Genomic DNA, 27,305 nt, shown 5'->3' on the forward strand with positions numbered 1-27,305 from the left:
TTAATTCTCGTAGAACTTAAAATTGTAAAAAATTCTCATTCAGTTAAATTTTCTTTTCGAAAGATCAATTCATGGCATTATTTGAAAATAATTTCAACTATATGGCCACTGCGGCTATTCTTGACAAAGTGCATTCTGGACATTCAATTTGGGCCACTTTTTCGAGCAATGCTGGCCGTATATCACGGATAACACGAACAATGTTGCCTTCAAACGCGTCAATTGTTGCTAGTTTATCAGCATAACCCAGTGATTTCACGTAGCCCCGTAGGAAATAATCCAGAGATATTAAATCGCACGACCTCTGAGGTCAATAGACCAATAATTGACATCCATGATGAGGTCCATTTCTCGAAATCAACTTATTGCCAAATTTTGATTTCAAGAAGTCAATGGTTGCGGCTCCAGTATAACACGTTGTGCCGTCCTATTGAAATCGCATCTCATCCGGATCAATGTCATCCATATTAACATTGATCATGGTCCGATAACAATCTCCATTGACCCCTGACTCATTTTTGAAGAAATAAGGTTTGATGATGCCACCAGCGTGTAAACGGTGCGTTTTTGTGGATGTAATTGAATCTGTAGGATCTCTTTTGAATTGATCTCACTCCATATGTGGCAATTTTGCTTATTAACAAACCCGTTAAGCAAAAAATGAGCCTTGGCACTGAACGCAATTTTGCGGTAAAACAATAAGTGACACGAATCGATGACTAATTTTCAAAGTAAATATGGTAACGTTGTTAAAGCATGACTCTATTCTTGATGATTTGCCAGACTACACAGATCATAAAAGTCAAAAAGTGAGTGTAGTCCCGCAGCTCAATTTGACAGTTGACCCTTTTGTAAGTTCAATCTAAGCAACAAAAAATGTTAATTATTATTGTTATCAGTTCGCACCGTGAGTGTAAAACCAAGGCATCTGCAAATTTTTCAATTTCGAGATTAAATGCAAAACAACTGCAAAAGTCGTGAACTTGATAATGTAAAAGTGAAGTAACTGAAAGAACATGCAATATAATGTAGATATAAACCAAATATCAAGGTTTTTTTTAGAAACTCTATTTCTCCTAACAAAACAAAGACTTCAAACCCTAATATATCCAAAATATGTCTTTTGCAGATGCCTTGGTTTTACACTCACGGTGCGAGTTGTTTGTTTGTTGATAGAAAAAAAAGTATACGCTTCATAACTTTGCACTCAAGTAATATATTCTAAAAATAATGTTTTTACATATATTATCTATTTATTTGTTTATTACTACTATATTAATACAAGTGAATATCATTTGATCTAATTTGATGCGAGGTAATCAGGCAAAGAGGCGTATCAGTATCAGTATAGTAAAAAGTGCAAAGTTATAAAACGTATACTCTCCCTACGTAAGTTAACACTTTATCTTATTCCATAACAAAATTGTGAAATACTTGTGCACATAGATAGGCTTCAGTTTTCTAGACATAAGAGGGAAATAAAGTGGAAAGATGCGAGTGTGTTTTTTTTATCTTTAATTAAACCTTTTTTCATGTATACATTGCATGGAATAGTAATGCTCCACAGAATATAGGTTGGGAAACACTTGTCTTTTATTTTGTGTAGAAATTTTGCTGTTTTATGATATTGTCTACTTTCCCGTTGTCAATTCGAATGCGATGCATATCTTTATAAATGTAAAGGTATAGGTTTTGCACAAAACTGCATTCTTCTTGAACGTACATATTACATAGTGCAATTAAAACATGATACATTTTTTATATTAATACGAAAATTGTTGGTTTTTTTTGGTCCTGACATTTACAGTTTCATAGATTCATTAAATTTACTCGAAAAAAGTTCAAGTAATGTGAGTTATTCATAAAAAATTATCAAAACTTAGATTTTTTAAAAATGAATTCCCACCTGTGAGTGGTTTTATTACATCAGATAATAATAATAATATTCAATTAACATTCATAACATACTGAGTTATTCTCGAAATTTAGCTTTTACAAAAGAGGGAAGGGGCATCAGATAAAATAATTTATTAATGACGATGCTCCCGACGGCGAAGGCAAACGACAATCCTAAATTGAATTCCAGATTGAATTCGCTCATTAAAAATATATCATTTGTTGAATATTGATGACTGAAGCGCTCTACTAAGAAAGATTTACCATTTTTATATTGACAGTCATAGTTCATAGCCTCTTGTAAGGAAGATGAAGTCTGAATTAAGATAGGCGTGTCGGTACAATTTTTCGATCGACTGAAAGGTAATCCATCAAAGAGTTGTTGGCTGAATATCTTTCTGTTCAAGAAAGATGAAACGTATCTTGTTTGCGTGGCGTAAGTCAGATAATACAACCAATCTTCCAGTCCTTTGTATGACCTGTGAACAAGGTCAATTTGATGATTATACATTATATTATGTGACACGTGTACAATATACGTAATACTATGTCTATATTTGTTACGGTCCGTCTGAAAATTAATACTGCAAAGCTCACCTCAAAAATCCGCTCGCCAGCATTATGTAGGCACAAGTTATGTAAATGCTCAAGATAGCAGCAACTAACGGGCACTTTATTACCATAAGTATTGCCATTGTTTGTTGTTCGGCAAATAGGTAACACGCCCATAGTGCCAAGCCTATGTACAGGAAATCATAAGATTCCGTAATATCCCCCAATAATCTAAAACATATAAAAAACAGCATGCATTACTGTGAGTCCTGAATACAACATTTCTGTGCGCGAGATTGAGTTTTGGATAGCTCTGTTTGTACATATTCACTATGGTTAATTTTTCTTTTCTCCTACAGGTTTATCTTTGGTCTGTAGAAATCGAGATTTCATAATCTCCACAGCTGATAATAGTCAAAAAATATTCGTCTATCTATAAAATATTTCTAATCGATTATGGTTCGGTTCAGACGGGGCTTAATTGAATTTTAAAAACTAACCGCCACCGTCTGCAAATTGTATTCTCAATTCGATGAAAACAAGTAAGTATGACAGACAAAGCAAATAACACCCGATTTTGACATGAGTCGAAAATGTGTAGGCATGTAGAAAATAATGAAAAACGTTCATCGAATCATGCGGTCACCGATGTAGCGCGGTACGCGTGAGGTGACCACATTGTTGTTCTGGCGATTTCGGGAGATTTTTGCTAACTGTCAATGTTCGTTTAAAGATTCAAAATGTGCTACGGGTTGGGAGCATCAGTCTGATAACATTTTAAATACCAAGAAAAATGAGATTACACACTTTTTTCACATAACGTGATGATAATATATTTGAAGCATAAAGGATATACTTACGGATATACAATTGCCGTAGCTGCGATAATGGAAATCAATGAAAATGGTAGAGATACAAGATTGTATGAAAAAAGTAAAGATGCTCCGCTATAAAGCCCCTCCTGCGCTTCCTGATAATATCTCGTCCGATATGGAATATCTGTTTCAAAAAGATGGCGATTAGTGATTGCAACGTCAGACACATTTTCAGTACTAACATTTGGAGATATGTATTCTTGATCAGAGGTCCCAGAATTGGTGATACATTTTTATTCAGTATTTCTGCCAAAATAGGTGATAATAAAAATCTAAAAATATTTTCACATTTATTAGAATAAAGAAATTGAGCATGGTCACAGTCGTCAATGGTGATGCACCATTATTAGGCACTGTTAATTAATTATTCATAATAATTTGTGTTTTAACATTTATTTCAATTATTGATAGTCATTTAATTATAATTCTTACATGTGAGAACAGTATTGACGATGCTGATGAAATAGGCTCCGGCCATGCAATTAAATATAAGTCCACTTCTCGTAATGAAAGTCCTTTGAAGATTCTTAAAAATAAATATATTTCAATTACAACAAACACATAACATACCTATGGACAGTAGCTATTCAGTATGAGTATTATATACCTACATACCTTTGAATCATTGTAAAATATCCACAATATGAAGAAGTATATAGGCAATGCAAATAGTCGTAATAATAATTGTTTGATCCCAGATCTTTTGAAACTAAATATAGACGCCAACATTCTCCTGGAAATTAAATTCAACAAGTATTATATTTGTATATTTTTATTAAGTATCCATATATCGTCGGTGTTTTGTAAAAAGGGCGAATTAACCAAAATGCTACTTTACAGGAGGAGGATTTTTTACTTTTGACATTTATTTGTTTTTTACCTGTAGATGATTATAAATATCTAACAAGTTTATAATAAAGCTTAGAAAGAATACTGTCATTATAATAGGTATTATTATATAATATTTTAAAAGGCCTAATATGTCACATTTGCTTTTTATTTCGTAATTTTAATTAATTTAATTTTAGTCGATTATCGTTTTTAAGTACTTTCCTGTGGAGATAAAAATTCGCCGTTTTTACACAACAAAGCTAGTGGGGTACATATTGTATTTTCATTAAAATCTCGATTTCGCCAAAATGGTTGATTCGCCCTTTTTACAAAACACCGACGATATGTACCTATCTCTAGTTACATGTTTTATTTTTAATTTTACTTTGATAGGAAAATGGCTCTTTTTTAAAAATAGAGTTGAAATTAGGGAGTTTGGAAGTGTCTAGACCATGGGTGACGAAACTTTTCTTGTTGGAAGGCCGCATTCATTTATCTTAAATCAAATATGCTTATTTAAGAAACATATAAAAATGCATGCACAGTCATCCTTCAATTTACACGGTAGATGGGTTCCAAAGGATTTTTTATGAAAAAATGCGTTTTTGTTTTTGTTTTTTCTTGACGGCGTAAAAGTGAACCGCGTAAATCGTGGATGAGTACATTATTTTGTAAATGAAGGAAAACAATGAAATTTATTAATTTATTTATTCACGGGTTTACCCTTTAAAATGTCTACATACATTATTATATACATACTGATACCGCTACTACCCTACTACCGCTACTACCCAAGATCATTGCCATAATCAAAAGCCTGCACGAGAATAGCGAATGCTGTGTCAGAATTGGAGACACTGTCACGGAATGGTTCGGGGTCACGACCGAAGTCAGACAGGGTTGTGTCCTTGCACCGTTTCTCTTTATCATTCTCTTTGACTTTATACTACGGAAGTCAATACCACCCGACCGAGGCATACCTGTTACCCCCACGGTGAAGCTATGCGACCTGGAATACGCCGATGATGCTGTCCTATTCGACAACTCAATCGAGGGCATTCAAGAGACAATCGACAGGTTGCATAACAACTCCTCTCGCGTTGGTTTGAAAATCAACGCGAAGAAAACCAACGTCTTGTGCAATAGTACCTGTCCTGATCCAGATTTCCCTCTGATTAGCGATGGACAAAACATCGAGTGCGTCGACAGCTTCAAGTACCTGGGGGTACACGTCACGGGAGATGGCATTTTGCAGAAAGAGCTCGCTATCCGAATGGGAATGGCTGGAGCAACATTCAACTCGATGCGAAATGTCTGGGACTCACGATTGTACTCGGTCAAAACCAAATGCCGCCTATTCGACGCTTGCATTCTGACGGTGCTGCTTTACGGTAGCGAATCATGGCACCTTACGAAGGCTCAGAGCAACCGTATACTGAGCTTCGAAAACAGATGTTTGCGACTTTAGGAGCAACGAGGAGATAAGAGAACATACCAAGCAGCCTCTCATCACGCTGAAAGTGAAGAGGCGACGTTGGACCTGGCTCGGCCACGTACTGCGGATGCCAGAAGAGAACTTTAACCTGGCTTGCCTATTCTTCAAGCCGACCGGATTCCGGCGTCCTGGAAGGCCGCTAAATACAATCTACAGAGTGTATACGGCGGAGCTACGGGATGCTGGTTTGACCTGGAACGAAGCAAGAAGACTGGCGAGCGACAGGGATTCTTGGAGGCGCCGCGTGGTGTCCATATGCTCCAGTTAAGGGGCGGATATGGGCAAAGAAGAAGAAGAAGATACCGCCTAAAGCATGGCATCCTCAGAGGATCCAATGCCAGGAGCCCTGAAGCATCATCGGGCGGATTCATTGAGACATGCACAGGTCGATTACGAGAAAGCAATTTTTAGTCACGCTTTTTAGAACTTCACCAACAGAGTTGAATAGAATCATCTAGCCCTTAATCCTGCATTTTTTTATACAATGAGTCTAGAAGCCAGCCTAATAAAACCTAGCGTCATTATAGTTCTATAATTCAACAATCAACATACAAGCAAGCTGTCATTGTAAAGCCACTAAATATCAAATGATTATGCAGTTATATAACTTAAAACAATCGTCAGCACACCTACTACCACGTACCTCTTATATAAATATTAGAAGCAAACTAAGTTCTCAGCCATACATGTATAATATCGTGTTTAGTTAAAATTATTTATATCAAGATGTTATAAAAATATGTGTCGTACTATGACCAAACGAAACCCCAAGCACGAGAACGTTTCAAATTCCAGATCTGAAATCATAACCTCAATGTCAAAATACTCCTGAAAAATGTTGAAAACCCCTGCCCACTAAGAAACGTTTCAAATATCATCGCAAAACGCATTTCTTAGATGACGCGCCGTCGTCTGGCATGGCATACCTGATACCGAGGACACTTATTTACCCTAAGCAGAAGTCTCGTTGTTTCGCCGATACGCTTGCAGTTTGTCCCAGCTTGAACCCACGCCAATTTAATGCTTTTTAGTACCAATCATGTGCCCTATAATAACTACAATTTACCTTAGTCATGCTGAATCAATGTTTACTCCCATGTGTAACTGCAATGTTTCGAATAAACAAACCCAGCTCTGCGCGGAGCGTTATCAAATTAGATAGCTGTGTTATCAATATTATACCTTCTGCCTAATATTATGTGACATCAAAACCTACACACAATGTGTAACACGAATCCTCGATGTCTCTCTCTCATCACCGAAGTACCAGGAACGAAGCCGACCTTCACACTTGAGTTCCTCGTCTACGAAGTATTAGTACCTAGGTACTAAGCAAAAATGTACTTGCGGCGGGCGAAGGGACGAAGGGCGTCTTTTGTCAATTCCAGTGACAGAATTAGAATTTTGGAGATGTTTTTTTTTTTGTTGTTTCAAGAGTTGACCGAGAGATATGGCCAGTTACAAAAAGCATTCGGTTTTCAGGCTCTCGAGGCGAATTTATCTAAATTATAATAATTACAATTATTGTACCTATACGCTGTAACTTGCTGTAAGCAATGTATTCTGGAAAATGTTATTCTAGAAATCCGCATTGTCAATCAAACATAGTATGACCCCGAGAAAAGAGCAGCTAAGACGATTACCTAACTCATCTGCCACACTATCACCGGTCCGGGAAGGGTACCAGATCTTACATCAGACCCTCCCGCCTCTTTTGGAAATGACAATACCTATATTTACACGGATATAGTAAATATTTAAAATTAATGAAAACTAATTATTAATTTGACAGCTTTTAATGACTGGGATGTGTCTGCTTTTTCTTGGAAAGCATTGGAATATTTGGTTACATCATTATTAGTAGCATTGGAATATTATGTTGATCCTCTAAATGGGTATCTGTCAATTGTAACCTTAATTGTGTCTTGATTAGGGTTAGATAGGAGAATGTAGATTCACAGCAATATGTGGTTGAAAAGCATTTTATGAGCATGTTGCCGAAGGCGTGGGTATTCTATGCCATTTTTCCATATTTCAATTGGATCTTTCTTAGCATCAGACAATGACTTGAAAATATCATCTACTGAGAGCTCAATTAATTCCATATGTAGCTCTTTAGGTGCCTTGATGACATCAACTAGGTGAGGCTGAAATGCTAATTTCAGTGCGATTTCATGAGTGCATAAATAATATTTAACCTGGCGGATTTACTAAATAGTTATGCATATTCGACTGACGTAAAAAAACCACAGCGGTCGTATCACGGGTAAAGTACGCTCTTTATCCCGATGCTTGCGCATTCACTCCTTTGTTACTCCAAGGGATTTTACTATAATATAAATTTATATGTAAAAATGCACTAAAATAATATAAAAATGCACTAAAATGATATAAAAATAATCTAACATTTTTTATACCTAATAAATAAAAAGTAATATAAAAATAAAAAGATTTATTTTGTAAAATTTGGATTCAGTGAAAAGGCCGCACTTGAGACCCTAAAAGGGCGCAGGTTCGTCACCCCTGCTCTAGACTCGTAGAGTAAATGATAAAAACCTCTTGTAATTTGATAGTGATTTAAGAGCGTTTTTAATATTGTTTAATTGGTAGCAATAGAAAAAGCAATATCCTCTGCGTAAGCGGCATTTCATAGTTTACCAATTTATATGGATATACGTAACGTATACTCACACATATAAGATCCACAGAAGTTTGAGCTCAGCAGGTTTGCCGTAAGAAAGTTGCATTTTATTTGGATTGATGATTCGGTGAGGATCGTTGCCTCCGCTTTGCATGATAGCGTGTCCTTCCGCTTTAAATTTGTCAACGAGAGCTGCTATTTGATGGTTCGATTCGATGAATCTTTCGCGCGATCTTCTGTCCACCGTCGATAAACATACTGGAATATTGCAAGAATGTTATCAATTTGAATATAATACATTATGTTGAATTCGTTTTGTTAGAATATTTATTATAGCCATATGAATATAGAAATGGACACTGCATATACATATTATATTATAAGTTTTGCTTATTTCCTTTTTTCATAGGTAGCAATAACATAAGATCTGATACATAATACCTACTCATTCATTGCACATTATACGTACGATAATACATCAAAGGATTTTCAAGTTGCGGGCAGGGAAATCCGATGCTTCCGAAATAGTCCAACAGAGTCCGCGTGGGTCCGGCGTATACAACGTCCCCCAGGCACAGGTAGACTACTCTATCCAGGAAGGGGAACACATCTGAAAATGTGTCACGATATATCTACATCAATATGACTCAAAATGCAAATTTCTTGTATAATACTAATAAAAAGATATTGTTTAATCAAACTGGAGAAATTTGTAAACGATTAACATTTCAAGTTTGAAATGTTTCCACGTAAAAATACATCATTTTGTAATCATTTTCGGTAAAATAACTTATTATTAATTATTGTTAGTACAAATTATTGTCACCTGAACGAGGTTTTTCCATTGTCAGGATAATAGCAGCGCCATACTTTTTTGCAGCATTTGACAAAATTGATACAACGAGGTATGTATTTAACGGATCTAGGTCCCACGTTGGTTCATCCAAAAGAAGTATAACTGAAAATTTTGAAGTATAATTGAAATTAAATATATCAAAAAACAAAATATTTCAGAATAAATTGTTAATTACAGATATTAAAAAGAGAGTATTTAAATTCACCTGGATCTCTCACGAGCTGTACTCCGATCATTAAACGCCTGTATTCACTCTTGGTTAAATTTTCTATGCATTTGTTAGAAACCTGCAAAAACGTAGACGTCAATGATGTTATTGAAACTGCCATTAAATGCAATTGTATTTAGTATCCTTGCAATTGTTATTAAAATGATTATTACCTGCGACAGAGCCAGATCAGCCAGCACTTGCTTTACTTTTGATGATTTCAGATATCCAGACAGCTGCAAGTAATTAAAATAAAACTATATAAGTACATAGTACATTCATATTCCAACTCTCTCGATTAATATAATACTTACTATAGGTACATAATTTGAAAACACTTCACATATATATTATATACCTACTAGAAAAATATTTAAAAACATACAATGCCCGGTGGGACTCGAAGCCGTATCCCCTGGATTCGAGCCAATGTGCTTTACCAGTGTTGTGTTGTGCCATGTGTAGAGTGAAACCCCGATTTACGTTTTTGAAGGGACTAATTTTTTATTTAAAATCATTCAAATTGGTTTGGTGCATATTTATGGCATGTTTATAAAAAAATTCTAAATTATATATTGATTTGAAGGCTTCGTCTTGTACATCATCGACGCTATTAAAATAACTTCATCTTTAAAGCATCTTCTTTTGTTGTGCTTAATACAAAACAACTTAACAAACAAAATGTAAAAATGATGTAAAGAATAAGCACAAAAAATGACGATTTTTAAATTTGTGTCCAGTCACAGACCGGCTGAGTCTTAGACTATAGATACATCTAGACGCTACCCGTTGCATTGCTAAATGAAGCCGCGTGCCTTGCGTTTGGTTTGTGGGCGAGCGAACGCATTCGTCTACAAATGTTCGAGACCATAGACCATTTCGCTAGTGCTCGCACTAGACGCTCAGAATTAAAATATAATTTTCTATTTTTTTACGTTAGATAGTATCTTTAAGCGGTCAAAATGCAACCATTAGATAAAGATATCCATAATTTAAGTTATTTTAAAGAAACACTAGGTCACTGATATTAAAATATATAATAAAATACAAATAAATTATCACGAACATGTATCAACTTACCTATGAAACGTAATACCATCTTCTTGCTTATCAGTACGGCTACCACATTTCAAGACAACACACAGAACCATCTTTTCTACTTAATTAACTAAAAATATTTACCACTTACTTTATGTTTAACACAAAAAATATCAATTTTAGCAACACGAGCTTGCAAGTTATAGACGCTATGTGAAGCGTTTCGCCCCGATTTGATGGCGATACTTTTGGAAACTAGCTCACACATATATAGACCTTTTATCTTACTCTAACGCGTGTCGCAGAGATCGTAAGGGTGCCGAATACTTTCTCACTCGCACTCATGCATCGTTTTTGTTCAGGCCTTGGCCTTTTTTTATGGCATTATTTTAATGCAAACGGACTTACATAATATGAGCCCAAACTGAGAATAACAAAAAATACTCCCAAAAAAATAGTGCCCACATCATTACCAACAGCATCCTTGTATACTGCAGCCGTGTCTATAAAAAAGGAATGAGTGCTGATGCATATGCACTTACACGACAGGCATATTTATAAAAATAAATGCCGTTATATTGTGTTTGTACCTTAAAATTTCAATGATTGCCGTGCATTTTATGTACATACATACATGATTGAATGTGAAGATAAAATTAATTTTTAATTTTAATTGAATTTTTAATAATACCTATGTACTATTTCAGATGTAAATTATGGGAAATAAAAACATAAACCCAGAAATTAAATGTACAATAATAAAACAGGACTGCAGAAACTAGACGCATGTTGCGGGAAAATGTGAATTCCGGGCATGTAAAATCGAGGTCACTGTAGATAGCTGAAGCACTTAACAAACTGCGTTAATTTTGGCAGTCGGCTTTTAAATAATAGCCACTGACCTTAATTGTCCTCAGGATAAGACCTCATCATCCGGATCTCTCCAAATTTTAGTTATGATGTACTTACACTTGCTAATAATTTAATAAGATGTTTTTTTTATTCAAGTTTCTTAAGGTTGTACTTCAGTTGAGGCACGGTCTAAAAAGATCGTGACTAGGCGATGCGCGGATTGCGGGTGCAAATGACGCATGCCAAACGAAATATAATTTGTCATATAAATCCAACATACGTCCATTTTATGTTCTGTTTATTGTTCTATTAGTAACAATAATAATAAATTCATTAACATGTTTTCTTTTTAAAGTAAATGGGTAACGGTTTTAGTCATCTTTACACGATTTAAGAATTAATACGCCCGTCGCCATCACGAAGCAAAGTGACAAGTGATGTGTTTCCAGCTTGACGTTTTCTCTCAGAATGCGAGTGAGTCCAAAATTTCATCGAGCCTATAGTTGAAAATTATTTGCCGTTTCACTGATGTATCACCTTAATACCTTCAAATATATTAATTTCTCTTTTCAATTAATTTATAATGAATAACAATTGTTACATTGATTGCTGTGTGATTGAGTGTCTGCTGAACTGTCAAGCCAGGTATAAAATCACAGGTATGCTGGACATAGCCGCAGGAGCTGCGGAACTGTGACAGGCTGAGCGGCGCACCGTTCAATAGGACCTGCCCGCGGGCAGAAACTCGACGTGCTATCACATCAAGCAACGCTCGCTTTCCGCTGCCTGAAAAATTACTAGAACAGTTATTTTATTATTTACCTATACTTCGGTTAGGAATTTGCCAATATTCTAAAAACATATCAATTATATTATAATATATATTGATGTTTACTATTCATAATATTATGAAATTGAAATTGAATTGAAAATTGAAAAATAATATGTTTGTTTGATTTTCTTTCCTACTTGACCTCTGCTGACATCTACATACAGTCCTACAAACTTATCTAAAGAACGGTCAAAAATGGAACTACGAACTACCATATGGACGCCATTTTGAAAACATCATACGAATGTCAGATTCTATCCAGTTGCGAGTTTTGATTGGGTAGTTTTCGACAGTGGCTCCCCCATCCATTCTTTAGATAAGTTTATAGGCCTGTAATATTATTACAAAAACGGTTATTTATTTGAATTACTTTTCCTGCCAATTCCAATTTTTAATTTTCAAGACAGATAAAGCTTGCATATTTTGAAATTGGTTTTAATATCTTTTGTTTGACTTTAATGTCAGTCAGATATCTTTTCATTTCAACATGACGTATGCCTCGATACAGTTATATTGAAGAATGAATTATTATTGTTATGGTTAAGATAAATGTATATTATCGATCTATGAAGCGAGCTCGTGCAAAGCCGGGGCAGGTACTTCAGCAAATTATATATAAATGTTACCTTGCTGTCACGAAGGGAGAACTTATTTATTCAGCAAATTACAGCATCGCCTGATATGATTTTATGCCATTTATTTCATGAAAAATATTGTTGGATGAGTACCTACATTAATATTAAAAGAATTTTAGCCAAAAGTTGTTCTAAGGATAACTAAAATGTTTGCACAGGACCTTTAGAGCCAAGAATGGCGACCACTTCTCCACTGTGAACTGTAAGTGACACATCTTTGAGGATGACACCAGTTTTGATTGTTCCTGTTAATCTTTGGACACAGCTTCCTGGCTCCACCTGAAACCGACCACAAAATATAAAATAGATGTTTCTGCACATTATAAGAAATGAAAATACAATATAGTACCTATCTAATGCAAATAAGTATTAAATTAAATAATATTAAGTTCTAACCGATTCAAGTTTTGTACTTTTCCAATAATTGAATGATTTTTTGCGACTCAACTTTCATTCACTACTGACAGTAAAGTTGTATTATTACGATTGCCATTGATGAGTGTGCATAACTACCTACTGCCAAAAGGTGAACCCTGGGTCGCAAAAACGATTCAAATAGAAAACTACTTACAATTCAAATTACATCAAAAATACCCTCAGTTGATAGCATTAATTTTTTAAATATAAATATTAATTTTGTTGAACTGGTGTTTATGTGGTAAAACTTGATTACAATGCTTTTGAAATAGGTACAGATTATGCCAGGCCCAATTTCAAAGAAACCAAATGTTCCTACCATTTTCAGGCTCTGTTAGAAAAATGTGATTTAGTGTATGTCAGGGGTGGCGAACCTATGGCACGCAAATGTTTTATCGTGAAGACAAAAAAACCTTTAAATTAATTAATTAAGTACTATATAATAATTTATTTAAAAAAAATACAAATATATATACTTAAATAATATCTATGTAGATACCTATATAATATTAAAACATTTAAATTATATTTTATTAATAAAAAATATTCAATCAATAAACCTAATGAAATGTATGGGCTGTCATTCAAATAATATAACAGCTGCATGTTTTTATGCCTCAAACATAATTACTAAAAATAAAAAACAGTTCGGTCATGGGGAATATAATGAAAGAAGCGTGGTTAAAATGCACCCACGATCTCTGAATACATATTTTGAAAACAAGAAAAAATATATTCAAAGAATAAAAGATAAGATATAGCTTTCGGCTATAAACATTGTGAAAGATAGAATCTCAAGAACTCAATTGCAGTTTTTAAACTTTCTAATAGGATTCATAAAAACTATTTTTCCCCATCCAAAACTGCTCGACACGTTGAGACAGTCGAAAAATAATATTTGGGAAATTTTGGCACGCGTACGTAAAAAGGTTCGCTAACCCTGGTGTATGTGTTCATTCATTCATCATTGGAGCTTTTACTAGTTCTGAGCGTCTAGAAAGAAACATCAACGCAAAGGTAAGTGATGAACCCAGAAAAAATTAAAAGAAAACACGTAAAAATGATTTATTTTCGTATGACATACCTGTCCTGAGTGAAAAATGTTACACAACTCGAGGGTGTAATCGCTTCCTATCATATTTCGAAATTTGGTTTGCGAATTGCGATTAGTTAGTACGTCTGTTTTATCTCTCCTTGTTCGCGCGCTCGCTTGAGTCACCCACTCCGCCGTCGCCAAGTGTCAATTCAATTCTGAAATACAAAACATTAAAATAATCATTCACTCTGCATTTCTATATTGTTTACATTACGATTCTTAAATCTTTTCACGATTGCTGTCAACATTGTAAATATTTTCTCAAACAAACACTCCCTTCTTTCACAAGCGATTTGCATAATGCATACACACCGTGCACGTATTTAGGAACGGGAACCGAACGCAAAACGTACTGTACTGAGTAGTGACTAGTGAGTAGTTAATACAGAGAAACAGAAACCGAGAGAGACTGTCGAGTTCGAAGCGAACCAGCAACCAGCAGCTAGCCTGAGCTACCTTCAACTGTAAATAAATTGCCGTACAATGTTGTAATGTTGTTTTCTCGCATCTCAGACATACGTTCATTTTCAATTTATCCAAGTCAAGTCAAACTGAAAATTAGCGGCCGGTAGGTAGGTATGGGTTTACCCATACAGGAAAATGGTGAATACCTATTATTAATTAATAAATACCTAGTGACCCATTAAATGGCTGTCGACTTTGATTTTCAAAACTAGAGAATGCTGAACTCATCCTGTATCGTATAGTGTACCTACCTATGTAATCTTCGGGCAAAATTTTTTCACGACAAAAAGAAGTAGGTAGGTACGTGTTTATCTTTGCGACTTACGCGCCTAAGTTTGGTTCTGCATCGCGCTCATATTTTTATTGAAGTAGATAATAGTATTAATATAATATGAACTAAATAAATTAAATCATAAAGTGTAATCTATTTTTGTTTTATTTGTCGAACACATGTAGGTATCCTATTTAATAAAATGCATTGGGTGTAGCCGTAGGGCGTAGGGCGTAGGGCGTAGATGGTGAAATTATTATTTTGACTAAGTACGAGTCATAGATTTGTACGAGTACCTACCTAATAATATTTTTCACGTCTTAAAAATGATTCCGTACGTAAAAAGTATCTCGTTTGAGGCCTCCGGGGAACTCAAAAATCTGTTCTGTGGAGGCCTCCATTCTAAGTAACAATGAAGGAAACGAATTTTTGCACCTCGTTTTACATTGAATATCCACCAATAAACATTTTAGAAATTAAATCGCATGATATCTACATGGGTAGGTTTTTATATAAGTACTTAATATTATTATCTACCACTAAGTAAGTATTCATACGTACACTAACACTTTAGTACCTAGAAATTGTGACAATACCTATTAGGTATACAACACTACTATATATTATAGTATCTAGGCAGTATTTTACTTTACCCAGGGCTCGAAATGAACTGGAGCGCACCGGAGCGCCGTTCCGGTTCGTGAACTCGGTAAAATTATCGCTTCGTCTCGTGGAAAAAATAATTTGACCGTTTGAGCTAGATAGGCTAAACAACAAAAAATTAAGGCTCTTATTTTTATAAAGTACACATAAAATTTGATACCAATATAAATATCTTCAGAAAAATGTCGAGCGCTCCGGTTCGTAAACTTTTCCATTTCGAGCGCTGACTTTACCCTTAAATAGAATTTTCAATCCAATCTTTAATCCGTTTCAATCTGAGTGCTGCCTTCATTGAAGTCTGGATCATCAAAAGAGTTTCGTTCCAATAGAATAGAGGCTAGGTAACTAATGACAGAAAATAGTCCATGAGTAATATGCACGTCGGCATTTAGGCATAATAGATAACCTAACCCTGCATATTTTACGCCTACGCTGGATTCTTTGCCTGATATCCCCTATAGTCTATACCTATTGCACACATATCACATCATCAGATGGAAAGAGTTAGCAACAACATGCATTTGCACTGACTATGTTGCGTTGAAAGAGATGGAAAACGCACAGGTAGCGTATTATTATTTATAATTTATACAGGTATTTACTAGGTCCGCTTCGAGGAATATTAATACCTACATCCACCGAGGACTAGTGGCAGTGTCCGCCTCTCCAGCCGCTGAGCGCGGTTTCAAACCCTGACTGACGCAAGTTGTTAGTTGATCCAGATCAATGATCCGACCGGTTGGGCAAATGACTGAAAACCATTCTCCGTAAAAAAAATAATCATAAACTATAGATACATCCAGACGCCACTCGTTGCATTGCTAAATGAAGCCGCGTGCCTTGCGTTTGGTTTGTGGGCGAGCTAACGCATTCGTCTACAAATGTTCGAGACCATAGACCATTTCGCTAGTGCTCGCACTAGACGCTCAGAATTAAAATATAATTTTCTATTTTTTTACGTTATATAGTATTTTTAAGCGGTCATAATGCAACCATTAGATAAAGATATCCATAATTTAAGTTATTTTAAAGAAACACTAGGTCACTGATATTAAAATATATAATAATATACAAATAAATTATCACGAACATGTATCAACTTATCTATGAAACGCAATACCATCTTCTTGCTTATCAGTACGGCTACCAAGACAACACAGAACCATCTTTTCTACTTAATTAACTAAAAATATTTACCACTGACTTATGTTTAACACAAAAAATAGCAATTTTAGCAACACAAGCTCGCAGGTTATCGACGCTATGTGAAGCGTTTCGTCACGATTTACCGGCGACACTTTTGGAAACTAGCTCACACATATGTAGACCTTTTATCTTACTCTAGCGCGTGTCGCAGATATTGTAAGGGTGCCGAATACCTTCTCACTCGCACTCATGCATCGTTTTTGTTCAGGCCTTGGTCTTAATCCTCCGCACTGAAGGGCCCCATATTGTGCGTGCTCAGTTTGGAATAAAAAATATATAATTTACACTAATTTATTAATTTACAAATCACGCAGTAAGCTCCTATCTATATTGTAACTTTGTAGATTTACCCTATGCCCTGGCCTATAGCCAGTTGCACAGCCTCCATCCACCGCTGCTGGACAAAGTAATATTATTATACTTTTGGTAAGTTGTTGCTGGTATTACTTAATATTATTGTACTTGCGACTATATTATCTATTACAAGGTTTTTATAATGACGGAAAGGATGAAAAAAAACTGAAATATTTGCATATGCGTGCGTTGATATCGGTTGTATATAAGTAGCTAGTAGGTATATAGGGTAAAAACCAGAAGAAATCAATATAACAATATGAGTAGAGGCGTTATCGAGATTTCTCTAAAAATCACGAGAAAACTTGATTTTCTTTTCTCTAGCTTTTTTTTAATAAAATTCAAAATTCTCAATTTTTTGAAAATTTTCCCGCCTTGATTTCTCAAGAATCTCGATAAGAAGATAGGTACTGTCAAATATTTAAAAAAACTTTAAAAAATAGATAATAGGTACTTAATAGATAGGTATCATCTCAGACTCCTGCTACTCGCAAGAAACGTTACAATTATCAATGACAAAATAATTTCCTATGGTTATAAGTTAGCTTCTGCGAAAATCATAGTAGGTACCTATGTAGGTATGAACTATAGCAGGGATGGCGAACCTTTTACGCACGCGTGCCAAAATTTCCCAAATATTATTTTTCGACTGTGACGTGCCGAGCAGTTTTTCATGGAGAAAAAAATAGTTTTTAAGAATGCTATTAAAATGATGATGTTCTAGATACATATAGATACATACAGAACATAGAATACATAATAGATTTATTACTTTTTTAATTACGCCATACATTTCGGTCCACCAATTTTTAAACAAAATTGACACCAGAATTGCTCCGATCAGTTGAAGCATTTTCTATCTACAGTGGTCTCAAGCATTGTAAATCGATCAAAATCAGGGGTTCGCGGCGCGCAAAATAATTTCCTATGGTTATAAGTTAGCTTCTGCGAAAATCATAGTAGGTACCTATGTAGGTATGAACTATAGCAGGGATGGCGAACCTTTTACGCACGCGTGCCAAAATTTCCCAAATATTATTTTTCGACTGTGACGTGCCGAGCAGTTTTTCATGGAGAAAAAAATAATTTTTAAGAATGCTATTAAAATGATGATGTTCTAGATACATATAGATACATACAGAACATAGAATACATAATAGATTTATTACTTTTTTAATTACGCCATACATTTCGGTCCACCAATTTTTAAACAAAATTGACACCAGAATTGCTCCGATCAGTTGAAGCATTTTCTATCTACAGTGGTCTCAAGCATTGTAAATCGATCAAAATCAGGGGTTCGCGGCGCGGCTTCTCCCGCCGCCTGGTGAGGTTAGCGCGATAATATTATGATGCATAAAGCCTAAGGACCGACCTATGCAATTATATATTTATATTAAACGTAATGCTTATTCTTGAAGAGTATTTACCTGTTATTTTTTATACAATGCGTTCGGTCATTTATTATTATTATAGGTATTTTTTCTCCTCAAACGCGTGCCATAGGTTCGCCACCCCTGAACTATATTGATAAATATGTAATTTCATAAAATGATTTCATTTCACTTACTCAAACAACACAAGTTTGAAGATCATTTAAAACGACTCGGTGATGGGCAAAAATTAACCTGATTGCGATACTGAAAACATCCAACAGGTCGGTTCAACAGACAGTTGTCGGGTTGGTTTGCTTTGCTGATTGGTTCGTGCCACAGAGCCCACATTCAACATTGCGTTAGACATAAGTTTCGCTGCACAATTCTGCTGGAAATCATTTCAGTAATCGGTAGTTTTCATTTGAAATGAAGGAAAGAACGAAATCGTATTATGAAAAAGAACAATTCATGTAATAGGACATCCGATAAACAACGAATACGATAGAATTTTGTGTTTTCAGTCAACGCGGTATTATTATCTACCTGTGTTCTATATAATAACTGTGTAGATTTCAGTGATTTTGTTCTGTGAATATTGTTTATGGGTGATTAAATGAAAACCATGTCGGACATACTTTTGTAAGTATTTTTCATTTATTTATCATTTAGATTGATTGTATTATATTATATTATATGCATGCATGCATTATAACTCAACACAAAGATTGCGAATGTTTTTGAACAAAAATAAGAACGGTGACTACAAAATCGGTAGGTACATGACGAGGTGTCATAATATACCTACCTAGGACCTAGATAGACCTAGTAGATATGCGGGATATGTCATTTCTAAATCGTATCTTATAAAGTATAAATAAATGTAAGGTACACACGTAATGCTAAATATCAGTCACCATATTAAATCGTCTTTGAGTTTGCAGTTTCTATCGCTTAATTTAATCTTACTTGCCTTCGATGTTGGAGGAAAGACATTGTTCCTCAAACCTCTCTTTGGCGTAAAAAACAATTTAAATATATCTGAGATTAAAAAAAGATTTAACAAATTTATACAAACAACTTCAAATAATAGCACAATTACGTTCTATTGGATTCCTTCACATCATATTGGAATTTTGGGGAACGAGGAAGTAGATAGCCTAGCAAAAACAGCAACTATTGAAAGGAGCATAGATAAACTCCCCATACCTTGGCTTTTGCCTTATACAGACTTTTTTGAAATAAATAACAAAATAGGCGAAACTGAAACATACTTAATACATTAAAAATAGAGACTAACAAAATGAAAAATCTACTTTCAATTATGTAGGTATAATGTATAATATTAAATTCAAATGGATTTCCATTAAATTTATCCATCAGAATTTAAATTCAAATTCCATCAAGCACCTTCGGTCGATAGTATTAATATAGGTATATTACAGTTGTAAAACCAAACCAAAAAGGTATAGGTACTAATAAAATGCTCAATAAGTAAACAATTCTAACAAATTAATCGCTATAGAGTGAATAATAAAATTATAGTCTTGCAGCATCCCTGGCTCAATTGGGTACCTATAATAAATGACCTTAGGACCTAGGTACCAGTGCCGAAGTGAAATTGAAGACATTAACCACGTTGTTTGGCAATGTCCCCCAGTGGCGCACCCAGGATTTAATATTGGGGGGGGGGGCCAAAGAGGAGAATGTAAATTAGTCCTGTAGGATCTTTTTCTTCTTTACAGCATAATTTCTCGTTTATCGGTCTTTTGTCTATTGCACTCGGTGTACCTACACCATGGTCCCCACATCCTGAAACGGGCCCTCAGGCTAGGATATTTGGCGGGCCCCCTACCTACCGCTAAGATTAAAGGCAGTGTGAAACACTATATTAACGTTCTTCAAATTATGTTTCAGTTCAAATTAAGGGTACTTATAGAGTGAATTATTGGCGATTTTTAATACATCTACTCTAATAATGGAGCTGTCTAGTATCGCACTGATGTCCCCTGTATGCTGCCTACAGCCAGAGACTTCTTGAAGATCCAAGTAAACAAAAGTACCTACCAATTGCCACTAGATTCACAAGCACAGACACAACCACATAGTCCACAGAAAATCGTTATATGTAGGTTTATTATTGATTAACCGTATTATAGGTACGAGTACTATAACATTTTATTCAATGTAGAGAAGGACTGATTATAAAAGAACTTACCAATATTTTACATTCATCTAATTTTGAACTTAGATTAACATTAGATTTAAAAATGTTACCAAGTAAGCTACCTGTTAGTCTGTTACGTATACCAATCGGTGGTGCGAGTAAGGCCCCGACCGGTCAACTCCGCTCCTAAAAGCTGCGATGTCAAAATAATTTATTTATTAACGAAAATAACACAATGTATGATCAGGACTGCTTTTGAGGGCCAATGTGACGTTATAGGTACACAAATATATTTTACAGCAGATATGCCTTCCCAGGGTAGGATTTACGGGTAATGGGACCCTGGGCTAATACGTATTGCCCCCCCCCCCAGAAAAAAAACTTATTAAAACGTAATTACATTTTACAAATTGTTAAATATTTTTTTAAGTTAAGTTTTTGCACGTCTTTTAACCACTAATGTTTTGGTTGATGCGTGCAAAATTAATGATTTGTATCACTTCTTTCTGTAGCATTTTTTGATCTAAATTTAATATTTATTGAAAGTAGCTACGTAATGTAGTTAGTAATAAATGACATTTTGGAGCCTATAAATAATGCACATTCATTAATGCATTTTTCATAAATGTTTTCAAAATTGGGGGCCCTGGGCTATAGCCTCTTTAGCGCTATGGAAAATCCGGACTCGTGTCGTTCACTAATGATTAACAGTTAGCTTCATTAATTAAAATTCATTTAGTTTTTTTTTTTAATTTTACGCTGGTCTACCGGGTATACATATGTAACATTTATTCCCATCATTTGTCGGAACCATTGGGATATATCATATCTATACCATAGACTAATATACTATATACATCTATACTCTCGAGGAACCCCTGCCTTGTCGACACAATATAGTACTTATATAGACTTATAGCGAAATTACAAAATATACGCGTAAAGGTAAAGCAGTGGACAGCAGCCCTTTATAGTGGACTAAAAGCGTCACCTCTTATCAATTTATTTCAACACATGTACATCAAAGACTATTGATGGACTACCTACTTTAAAACTACTAAATACGAACAGTGTGTAGTATGTGGTGACATTCATTACTGACAGTTGGATTCCTCATTTTTTACGTTAAACTTTAAAATACTTAATTGTTTAAAAATAGGCCACATTAACCCCATTTTTACTTTATTTCGAAATCGGTTTCAAGTTGCAGCGCAGCTTTGCAAATTTTCACGGGGCTCGCGAAACCCCGGTTATGAAACACTAGGTACTATAAAAATAATAATTGTCATATACATGAAATATACACATACATATAATATACCTATATTATATTGTGAAAACAACATTCTTTATAATAATAAGTAGTGTGGTAAATAACCTTTTGTTTAACATACCAACTAATTTATTATTCAAACTTCATAATCTGTACAAAAAGATGTCTCTCCGTGAGAAAATAAAATTTGTCACTCACCATTGTATGGAAATAATTTTGAAATACCATTTTTACAAAAAATATACTCGTACAGAAGACTTTGGTAGAAAATGACTTAATAAACTTTGGCTAGAACTTCGCTTCGAATCAACCGTACTTAAGTCTTCATCTTGATATTTTAGGAAGGTACCTACCTAAATTTGAATATCGTTAAAATATTCACAATTATTTGATGGAATTCCACTAGATTAGTCAAAAAATATTGTGTAATTATTCCGATTCGGTTACAAATTATAGATACCTACTCGTAAATTATTGAAAACAAGTAAGTACATATTTTACTTACATACATATTTTCAATTAGAAAAGAATTTAATAAATATTCTCAAATCTTGAGTATGTTCAGTATTGAATAATGTAAAATACTAAAATCTTATAAAATATTATTATTCAACTTCGACTTCGATAAATGGGATAAGTATACCTATTTTATACTTTTCTTTCAATTTTAATTGTCAAGTATTGTATCTACAATATAACGCAAATTGTGACAGAGGGAGAGGGAGAGGGTAGTGACTTGTCTATAGAATATTATTTCTATTTTTTTTTTTCATTTCATTAAGGAAAAAAATAGTTTAGTACATTCATTATGAATAATATGTATAAAAATAAATTAAAGAGAAGATGTAAACCCATTAGGGCTTAAGGTTGGTGAAATTTGAAAATAAAATTTATTGAAAGTGGCTTTGCATAGCAAAAGCGTATTAACGAACACAATTATTATTTTATACAGAATTTTAATAAGATGTTTTTGGCATGGAATCGAAAGTAAGATCTGAAAACGAACATTGTCAAATTTTGTTTTCTCGAAACTAGTTCTTATGGTTTGTACTGAATCTTGAACTACATAATATTATACTTAGCTCCTACTATGAATTTCGATCTAGAATGGACAGGCAAGAATACTCACACATACAAGATATAATGAGCTATTGAACTCGTTGATAACATACATATTATAATCAGGGACGGCTCTTGTATAGGAGCAAAGGGTGCACTGATCTCCCAAATTATTATATGTAATAATATGTACGTATTCACCTACATATATAGTAGTTAATTATTGTAAAATATCTTTAATTTGTCGCCCGTCCTCTACGCGTATGCACGTATATTTCTGTAGTATTTTTGACCGGGCGCGAAGCTGGATGAATACACGTACGCCTTTCTTAGTATTTGTTGAATGTGTTAAAGAGGATCTGTCCTGCCTGCCCGTACACGGGTTTTTTTGCAGGCTGCCGATATGTTAGCGCAATGAACGTACAATTTTTAGCTTGCTTTGAGCAGTGTTCTCCCCCCGAGAGCTTCTAATCATAGCCGATAGATCACGCGTTGACTGGCGCGTTTAAAATATTGCACGTACGCGCCTATAAAGTAGGTATAACTTTCCCGCTCAGTATTTAAAAATACTATATTAATATTTCATACGTTATGTGGTAAATGCTCCGTTGTATGATGCCATACTAATATTGAATCAATCAAAATATCGATTAGAGTAATATTGTGATCATCAAACAGCAATCTCAACATACAAATACCATTTTTATAATTATTTTACATTTCAAAATTAAACTCTAAATAATTTGAATATAAATCTACAGCAAAGTAAGTAAGTAAGTAACTTAATACGTATAATATACTGTTAATAACTTTTGCATGATAACATGTGGGTACTACAACTTTTTATGTAAGTACCTACTTATACTATTAATTTTGACGTTGAATGTCTTTCAAATCAGTCTCATTTGGAGGGCAATTCTGGAGTTGAAGTGTACAAAAGTAGTAGCAAATTTTTAACAGTAACAAGTCCAAATCAATCCCGTTGGAAAATTAATGATCCATAGAATTTGTAAAAATAATACAGCACGTATATGAGAATAATGTGGGATGACAAATGAGGAGTTTGCGGCTTTTTCTCAATGACATATATCTAAAATACTTACATCAGTTACGATTTATGGAAGTTAGGAGTGACAAATATGGTAACTATGTCAGCACATATGAAGTGTAATTTGTTACAATGAAAATCGAAAAGAGTGTGTACTTCACTACATCATACTTATCATACCAGAAACTTGAACTTTGTAACTTTGGCAACAAATAAATGCTGTCCGTGAATGTAAGCGTCGTTTAACATACATCTACCTCCACCACGAAGGCTATTGCCAATTTTTTTCAGTACCACGAAAAGGAAAATGCATATTTGCACTCCCTAATTTTATTATCACCGGCCGCCACTGATTATAATCAATGGATATAATACACAGGTATCGAAGAGTATATTATATATTATTATGGTAGATACTTTCAATAGAAATTTATGAGGGTGCAGCAGCCTGTGTGCAAAAAAATAAATGCCACCCTGAAACAGTCTAGTTTACAAAAAGCACTTACCTACTCATTTATCAGCGATACATTTATCACGCTCCGCATACAAAATGCCTTCCTCACGCGAATTCTTTTGAAAATGTTCATCTTTTTTGGAAATATATCATATTGTTTATTTGACCCAAAAACTATAAGTACAGTACAGCGTGTCTGTATAAGAATAATATTAAAATGTCACTTTGTTGATTTGTGAGATGCAATGTTTATGAGAATTGTCAATGCGTCAATGCTATCATTAAAGCAGCGTCGAAGGATGGCAATAAGCTGTGGAGATCAGACATAAACATAAATAGTGCACACTATACTTTGTCAGTCTTACTTATTTGATTCCATTGAATTAAGAGTACAGATTGCAGATGGTGTTGGTTAGTTTTTAAAATTTAAATAACCCCTGCTTAAACCAACCATAATAGATAAAAAATATTCTTCTATCTCTTATAAAAAAAATTAAAACTATGTATGATTTAATATGCATAATTCTAGATATTTTATATAGAGACGAATATTTTTTTGTCTATTATGCCTTGGTTTAGGCAGGGGTTAATTGATTTTTAAAAACTAACCGAAACTATCTACAATTTGTAGTCTTAGTTGAATGAAAACAAATAAGTATGACCGACAAAGTTTAGTGTGCACTATTTATGTCAGATATCCACAACTTACTTCCACCCTTCGCCACTGTATTAAAGTGATGTTATGTTGAAACTGATGTCAACGCGCATAGTCTTTCTTGGTAGATCGCAAGTACTAAGTAGTGATTTTTATAATGTTTCGTTTAAAAAAAAAACGTTCGCCTATGGTTACTGATATGTGGAGTGTTAGGAAAATAATATATGTAAAATTATTTTTCTAGATTAGAAAATAATTTTCATATATAATATAATATTATATACATATTTATTTGAGGACATTACTAGGGTTCATGTCGGGGTTAAATGATATTCTATGGCTTTCAGTTTGTTTTAAATAATTTATGTCGCCAGCAAAAACCACTGTCTTTACATTTATTTCTGCCGTTTGTGTCTCGCAAATAACCAAAAAAATTCGGAATTTCATAATGTCGATGAGAAATTGAAGAGAGAAACATCTTTAAAAGATAAATTTTCTGGCCCTTACCAGGATGATAATATTAGATAATATGAAAATATAGTTCGATTAACTTGTAGTTGTAAGTATTGATTTCTCCTGTCACGTTCTTAACCTGTTCATCTGGGGAAAGAAAGCTAGAAACTTTTTCATTTAGTTCTTTATACTTTGCAGTTTGTACCATGTATTCTTGTTCTTAAGGGGGGGGGGTAGAAATGTTTTGCTTAATTAATTGAAGCTTTGATTTCGCTAAACGCCTTTGTCATTCTAATTCAAACTGTGTTCAGCTAAAGACTACCGTTTTGTTAGCTTTCCGACACTAATATTACGTTTTCTTTAATTTCTTAATTTAAACACCGTATCATGCAAGCACAATATTTCGTAATCAGAGCGCTAACTTTTTGTTAAGAAGTTGGATGAAAATATTTCTAGATGATAGATGACGCTAAATCGGCTAAATGATCAATCAAAACTATGGTAAAATATTTTACGTGACACATGATATACTACTAAATGTAGGTATCGACCTAACTGCATATTACTCACTTAATAGTGAAATCTTACAGAGCCTCGAAACATGCTTAGGCGTTGGAAAACTATTATCGTAATCATTATTAAATAAATGCACATGGCATAATAACATACTGCGAGACACGAGTATAGATTCACCGGATTTGACAGTGGGTTTTATGTTTAATCACATATATGTGTAGGTGAGGTGAGATACCCACCTGAATATACTAAATGCCTAGATATTCAACTTACTCTTAGTTGTAAAACATCGGTTATATTATATTTAGAAATGACATGTCAGATGGGAAAAATAAATAAATTTAATTAATTATTAAGGAGACAATGTGTATAATTTACAATAAAATAATATTCAGATAGTTATTGTAAAACAACCGAGATGGGGAAAATATTTCTACGTTGTACCCACTGTGGAGCAGGGAATGTCGAATGATATTTTGATAAATCACAACTTCCGGCTTAAGTTTCCCGACCTCCACTGCATGAACACGAACGTATCTTAATATACGTTTTTACAAGAATTGGCGGCAGAGTGACGGGGCATAAGATTTAGTTGGTATCTACCTATTTTAAATGAAAATATTTTCAATGATAATAAATGTCGGGTATTTCGCTGCTCCCCGAGCCCGGTTGCCCGGGTGTTGTACACCCCCAACAACCCAAAGCCATAGATTGGTATTAAAAACCTCCGCCTGGCACAACGCTGCTGGCCATTAGCTGTTCACTCAGCAAATTTCAGACAATGGACTGGATCCAAAAAAAATCTAGATCAGCTTGTTAAATCAATTTCTGACAACTACACACAGGCTAATATTTTCACTTTTTAATCTTTACTGTCAGTGGCGCGTTTCTGTAACGCAACAGGACCCAAATAGACTCATCACAAGATTTAAAGGGGGGCCTCGAACATACAATAAACTTTTAAAATATACAAAAATCTTAATGTGAAAAGATTTTTGTTTCAATAAAAAAACTTTTATTTTTTATCGTTGAATCTTGCTTGAGCGAGCTATTTTCACGTGGCGTGTATTAATTGCCTGAGCCTTCTCTGTGAGAGTTCCTTACTCTGTGATAGTTGGAGTTTT

The 27,305-nt window shown here is 34.3% G+C and overlaps 2 protein-coding genes across 2 annotated transcripts in view; one reads left to right on the forward strand and one right to left on the reverse strand.

The window, feature by feature from the left end:
- Window positions 1-1,493: 1,493 nt before the first annotated feature.
- Window positions 1,494-14,690, reverse strand: LOC147067711 (ATP-binding cassette sub-family G member 5). The gene is made up of 14 exons (XM_085952503.1): window positions 14,537-14,690; window positions 14,213-14,379; window positions 12,873-12,990; window positions 11,846-12,030; window positions 9,528-9,590; window positions 9,352-9,433; window positions 9,117-9,248; window positions 8,760-8,900; window positions 8,341-8,548; window positions 3,939-4,056; window positions 3,756-3,849; window positions 3,309-3,447; window positions 2,494-2,679; window positions 1,494-2,375 (listed from the first exon to the last, which is right to left on the reverse strand). The coding sequence occupies exons 2-14, from the start codon at window positions 14,264-14,266 to the stop codon at window positions 1,973-1,975; spliced, it is 1,923 nt and encodes a 640-aa protein (XP_085808629.1). The 5' UTR covers window positions 14,267-14,379; window positions 14,537-14,690; the 3' UTR covers window positions 1,494-1,972.
- Window positions 14,691-18,867: 4,177 nt separating this feature from the next.
- LOC147067712 (ATP-binding cassette sub-family G member 8) overlaps window positions 18,868-27,305 on the forward strand; it is a 76,346-nt gene continuing 67,908 nt past the window's right edge. The window contains exon 1 of the mRNA XM_085952505.1: window positions 18,868-19,198. The gene's annotated coding sequence lies outside the window, so the exon portion shown is untranslated. The remainder of the gene's footprint in view (window positions 19,199-27,305) is intronic.

The sequence above is a fragment of the Rhyacophila brunnea genome, unplaced genomic scaffold (genome assembly GCF_057557595.1).
Source record: "Rhyacophila brunnea isolate RB1 unplaced genomic scaffold, BYU_Rbru_1.0 scaffold_3, whole genome shotgun sequence".
NCBI classification, from domain to species: domain Eukaryota; kingdom Metazoa; phylum Arthropoda; class Insecta; order Trichoptera; family Rhyacophilidae; genus Rhyacophila; species Rhyacophila brunnea.

Coding starts and splice junctions, on each gene's coding strand:
- LOC147067711 (XM_085952503.1), bottom strand. CDS start 14,266: ATGATAGGAAGCGATTACACCCTCGAGTTGTGTAACATTTTTCACTCA. Junction 9,591..11,845: donor TCAATCACACAGCAATCAAT/GTAACAATTGTT, acceptor AATTACTTGCAG/CTGTCTGGATATCTGAAATC. Junction 8,549..8,759: donor AAATCCTTTGATGTATTATC/GTACGTATAATG, acceptor GCAATATTCCAG/TATGTTTATCGACGGTGGAC.